This window comes from Gavialis gangeticus, unplaced genomic scaffold (assembly GCF_001723915.1).
Source record: "Gavialis gangeticus isolate Ggan-Ray unplaced genomic scaffold, GavGan_comp1, whole genome shotgun sequence".
NCBI lineage: Eukaryota > Metazoa > Chordata > Crocodylia > Gavialidae > Gavialis > Gavialis gangeticus.
The window spans coordinates 74205697-74211298 of NW_017728992.1; the positions used below are offsets into that span (position 1 = coordinate 74205697).

The window sequence follows — 5602 nt, forward strand, 5'->3', positions numbered from 1 at the left end:
TCCCCTCTTTTTTATTTGCATAGTTTTCCTATGTCAGCTTCAGAAAGTGCTTTAATAGGAAAGTAATACTAGCACACACTTTTTAGTTTTTCCAAGTGAAATTTAACAATTAAAACCAAGGAAAAAAACCAGGACCATTTGACAAGGCAGAGCTCTGTGGACCATCAAGAGGTGTTCTATGAATCAAGGCTGAACCATAGAACAATTTTTAGTTCTGTAACATTTCCCTGTCCTTTGTAAAGTTCCGCTAGCACAGTTTCACTGCTTTCTTCTGCAGCTCCCTCTTCTGGTCTAACCTTAGAAGCTCAGCTTTCCTTTTAGCTGCAACTTCTGACAGAAAAAGCAATTTTAACAACTTTATTACAGAGTAAGTGTAGGATATCAAACATTTTCAGATTTTTTTTTATTTACACTCTAAAGCAAATCAAAAGTAGACAAAAAGATTTGTAAGCTATTGTTGAAAACATTAATCATGCCTGGCATTATTAAGCTGGAATGAGTGTGCACGGTTAGTTAAGTTTGAGTTTTATGACACCTAAGACCAAAAAAAAGTCTATTCCAGCAGCCATAAAAAAAAAACCCCCAAACCCCCAGAGACCTACATTCAGTTGGCACTTATGTTTTGGACTACAAAGTTCACTAGGACCTTAATATGGACTGAACAGCTAGGCACCTAGGTTGCCTATACATGTATTCAGAAGTGGTGTGTGGAGAGGGTGGGGGGCTGGGAGTGTGTTTTAATTACAGCAGTTCTTGGACAGTTACTCTAAAGCACATCACTGTCATGTGTATTAAGGCTCCCTATCCCCACCATGTTCCAAAATGGCTGTGGGGGTGCTTTAACTAAAGCTGATTCAACAAGGGTTAGTTAAAGCACTCCTGTGGCCATTTTGAAATGCATGACAGAGAGGTGATGCTGCAGCCTCCTGTGTCTCTCCCCTGAGCATTCTAATAAGAATGCTGTAGCCTCCTGTGTCTCTCCCCTGGATGTCGCATATGGGGGTTCCTCTCAAACCTCGCTGTTGTTCTTAGGAATGACCGGTTTGGTTATTGGGGTGACTTCGGGTTTGTTCCCCAGGGGGCCTCGCCTGCCACATCTTTGATGATAAATAATTTCTGATTGGGAGGGAGATGTTTGGTCCCGTCTCCCCTGGCGCCTCCTCTTGGTCGTTCCCGCTGTTCCTCCTGTTTGGGGCTCCACCTCCCCTACACCCTGCCTAAGGCCAATCATGATGTCATCACCTGTATTGTTGGAGTTGATGTCCTGTACCTTCTCGGTGGTCTGGCTCAGAATTTTATGGCTGCAGGATAGGGGTGTTGTTTCTATCCCGAGCGCTTCCTACAGCCCCCTTTTCCTTCATTTATACATCGTCCAGCTTTGGTACCGTTCCATCCCCTGGTGTGCCACCTCTTTCCCGGGTTCAGTACTTGCCATCGGTCAGCCATGTCTGGATTCTGGTACTGCTGGGTCCTACCGGATTTCAGTTTTCACTGCAGGCTTCCTCTGTCCACAACAACCTTGTAAGTACATCCTCAGGACCTCTCTGGCCCTGTGCTCTCATGGAGACCCCTTCCTGGGGTAACCACCAGGTATCCTCACTGGGACTGTCTGCCAGCTCTGGCCCCTCCGGGTCAGTTGGAGACTCCACTTATGGTCCCCTCCGCTTGTCTTCTGCCTGGTCTTTTATCCTGGACTGGGGGGTCTGGCCAACCAATTGGTCCCAGCACACTATTATAAAGCATGCCCGCACCAGTGAGGGAGCTGGTTCTGGCTCCTTTGGGCTTGGACTTTTTTTTTCGTTTTGGCTTTTGCCCACAGCTCTACCTGCTGTGGTTTCACTTTTGCTGCATTCGTCTTCTGGTGCAGTGTCCCACTGCCTCCGCTCCTCATCCAGTAAGTCTTTTCCACAAATGCAAACACGCATGCCTATTGCCAGCTCTAGTTCCCATGTAAGCTCTGTTGTGATCAGATGTGATATGGAGTGACATCTAAACCCTATGAACACTCCTAGAGTAGCCTACTTATGTCAGGATGCCCAGAGCATGCATGATGCACACCAACTAAGCCCAGCAGAAATTGCAGCAGTTGGGCTGGCCAAGGTAGGTGCTGCCACCTACCTCCTGTAAAACAGCCTACTAATTACAATGCTCACCCAGGAAGTGGGACAGCTAGCTATCAGGCCCATCTCTTCTTCCATGAGAGAGCTCCAATTAAAATAAACCAACCCAACCCTGCCCCTCACCCCATTCCATGAAAAAAAACATGTCTATATCTGATTCAGGAGGGGCCAAGGTACCGCTTTTGAATTTGCCCTTAATCTTAAAATACGTTGCTATTTGTAAAAGGAAAGGCCCACATCCTCTTCCAAAAGATTTTATATACAAAAAATATATATATTAAAGTTGGGGCCTGGGCTCCTCTTGTGCTGTTTTATATATGAGATGTTCTTGACTTTAATGGAAATACTCCTGATTCATGCCAGAACAATTAAGAGTACTGGGACTTTTATTTCCAGTACCAGTTACTGGAGGTTGTGGGTCTTGGCTCCTATTCATTGTAAAAACTGACCCTTTGCTATAATCACTTGCGAGTTTATACAGTCATAAGTCAAACCCCTCCTACACATAATGAGTATTAATTCATTTAAAAGATATATGCTGCCTCACAGTAACTGATAAAGGTTCAGGAATAACTTTAAGGAGAGAATATATTGAAAAGCAAATAAGCATTTGCAAACACTGCATTTGAGTGTTCCACCAGCACAGGAGAAGAGTAAGATGTAAAAGAAAAGCTAGCAAGCAAGAGAACTACATTGTACCAGAGCAAGGACCCTTGGAGCCAGAGTCTTGGGGTGCATACTAATGTTCTCTTCACTGGGTCTACAGTCATGCAGCTCTAAGCTGTGTTAGCATAGAGTGGAGCATCATGTATAGGCTTTTGCTGGTGCCAAGAGCTGTATGGGAAACCCAATGTAAGAAATGCAGTGGTGGGAGGAACTGACAGGGGCTGGTGTGTCTGCAGGGGGGTTGTTTGTTTTAGTGTGTAGGGGCTCAAGGGGGCTAAAAATAGCCCAGTCAGCCTCCGGGGCGGGGGGCGGGGGGTAGGAATAACATAGCACCAGGGCTGGAGTGAATGTCCAGGCTTTCTCAGCCCAAGGGTTGCCCTGTAAATGTGTGCAGACACTCGTTGAATTGGGTTAAACCTACTCGGGTAAACTAACTTCAACCAGGCCTGCCATTCTCCTCCCCGCCCCTCCCTGATTTAACCCCCTGAATGTCTGAAAAGATGTGCATTTAGATCAAACTACCCCTAGTCAGGTCCATCTAAATGTAATGTCTGCATGTACCCTCTGGTCCAGTTTAGTACAGTACTAGACTTTAGGCCATCTCCAACACCAGCGAAACCTTTAGAAGCTTTATCTTTTGAAATCTTCAGGATAGTTTTCCTTCAATCATGTGTTGGAACAGATGATACATTGCTGAAATGCAGTCTTGATCCTGCTTGCAGCATCTGGGCACTATTGTCATGTAACGCTGCATTAAATTAAGTATAAAAATTTTGATAATGCTAAGGCTCACATCTCAGCAAAAGCGAAACTGGGATTTTGAGCACTGTGGGTGGTAGCCATGCATGGGGCCAGTTCCCTGGCTGCAGTGGTGTTGTTATTGGAAGCACAGCTGCTGCTCTTTTTGTGCCACCGTACCCCCAGCCAGGGTCCGTAGCTGAGGCTGGTGCTCCAGTTTCCCCACCCCCTTTATTGTGCTACTGCATCTCGGAGTCAGTCTTTGGTGCCAGGTCGTCACAGTCGCACATAGCCACAAACACAGATGCTGCATGTTGTAGTACAGGCTTCTTGTGAGGTATGGCCATGCCTAAACTGCCTTGTTTTTGAAACTGAAGTGGAATTATTGCATTGCATCTCAAGAACAGATAATCAAATGTTTGATACAGGCACAGGATTTGGTCAGGGCCTAGGTGTGATGGCACTACATGGAGCAATGATTATAAGGGACTAGGCATGTTTCTAGCAGAACAAAATAGAGTGAGAATGTTCATCTCAGGAAATGAATCCATCTTAAGAAACATAGAGGGATAGGAAATAAACTGCTTGAAAGAGAGGGAATGCATGCCAAATCATCATCATTTATGTTGAAGCCAGAAGCTAGATTAACACGTTATTTAAGCATTTTTCTTTAAGCAAACATTCTTTAAACACTTTTCTCTTTATTAATATCCTTTACTCTTCCATTTGTTGTGCATGATGCAGGATGCACAGTTCCTTCAGATATGATTCATACAACTATTCTTTAAATCACTTGGTATTTTCTTTTGAACTCAGATGAACGCTGCCACGCAGTATGTGGCATCTCAAACATGTCTACGGCACCACATACCTCATGTTCAGTTCTCTATGCTGCAAGGGAACAGTGCAGAGTGCTTTTTTGACCCCTGGATATTCAGAAGGCAAAAAAACCTGCAGGGACAAAAAAGCAGAGTAGTGCACATGGTGGCAGCGTGTGCCACCCAAAGCCAGAGCCTGGCTGGCCAAAGCTGCGCTCCGCTTACAGTCAGGCTTCAAACAGCAGGATTGTCACTGTTGCAACCCTGGGAGGTCCTCAGGACCCCAGGTAAGGTTCCTGGGGCCAGCCCAGTGCTCCCCTACCCCACGCATCAGAGGGCACATGGCACAGGCATTTCCCTGAGACAACTAGCAGCGGCACAAGGTGTGCTGTTGCTAGTTGTCCCCAGGGAACGTAGCATCCACACATGTCTGGACATGGCCACAACTCAGTTGTCCAGTCACTGTACTAAAACTTACATAGGACTCTATTCAGGTGAAATGAACCATAGCTTAGATTAAGACTGCCCTCAGAGAATCTAGGTTTTCTGGGTTTGAAGGAAAAAGAATGGAAAGAAAAAATTGTCCAGTCATACCTGTGTTTAAAACAAAAAGTCTAAGCACTTCCAAGGTCAGGATTCTTCTCTAGTTTAATAGGTTGCTTACCTGCAGGAAAGGCCATGCTAGGAGAGGAAGGAAAATGGAAAGGCAGCTTTTATTTGCAAGTGTACAAATAAACCACAAAACCAAGCTTGTTATTGTGTTAGTATTTTATCTCAGAAGAGACTTAATTGTCTAGTGAGAAGACTCCTTTATAAAGTAGTCCTGAACCTTAAGGATGGGAGCAATTAGGAGGAAATCTTTCTGATTTGTCATAGAAATACCTTATATTTTCTTTATGCATTCTTCTACATCCATAGCCTAGATAGCAGCCTTCCTTATCTTAGATTTCTTTGATTTTGTACAACCTCCTTCTTCCTGCTAACAAATTAAAGCAGGAAAACAAGATTTGTGTTGAGTCATGCTTCATCAACAGCTAAGGCGGCAATGCTAGAGAAACAGAAAATATGGCTACAAGGGACCTCAAGGCCTAGTCCAGGGGTGGCCAATCTGTGGCATGCATGTCACTGTGTTTGTAGCACACAGGGGATAGGGGAGGGGCAGGGAGCAAGAAGCTGAACAGTAGATCAGGGGAAGGAAGGCAATTTCTCTAGCCTACAGAAGAGAAGATGGAGAGTAGATTTAGATTAGACATCAGGAAG

At 45.0% G+C, this 5602-nt stretch overlaps 1 protein-coding gene across 1 annotated transcript in view; it reads right to left on the minus strand.

Annotated features, from left to right (window-relative positions):
* The window catches only part of CUNH18orf63 (chromosome unknown C18orf63 homolog), a 37622-nt gene that overhangs the window by 2739 nt on the left and 29281 nt on the right, over window positions 1–5602 (minus strand). Inside the window, exon 13 of the mRNA XM_019524411.1 lies at window positions 5225–5321. Within this exon, the coding sequence (XP_019379956.1) occupies window positions 5262–5321 (60 nt within the window). The 3' untranslated portion in view covers window positions 5225–5261. The remainder of the gene's footprint in view (window positions 1–5224; window positions 5322–5602) is intronic.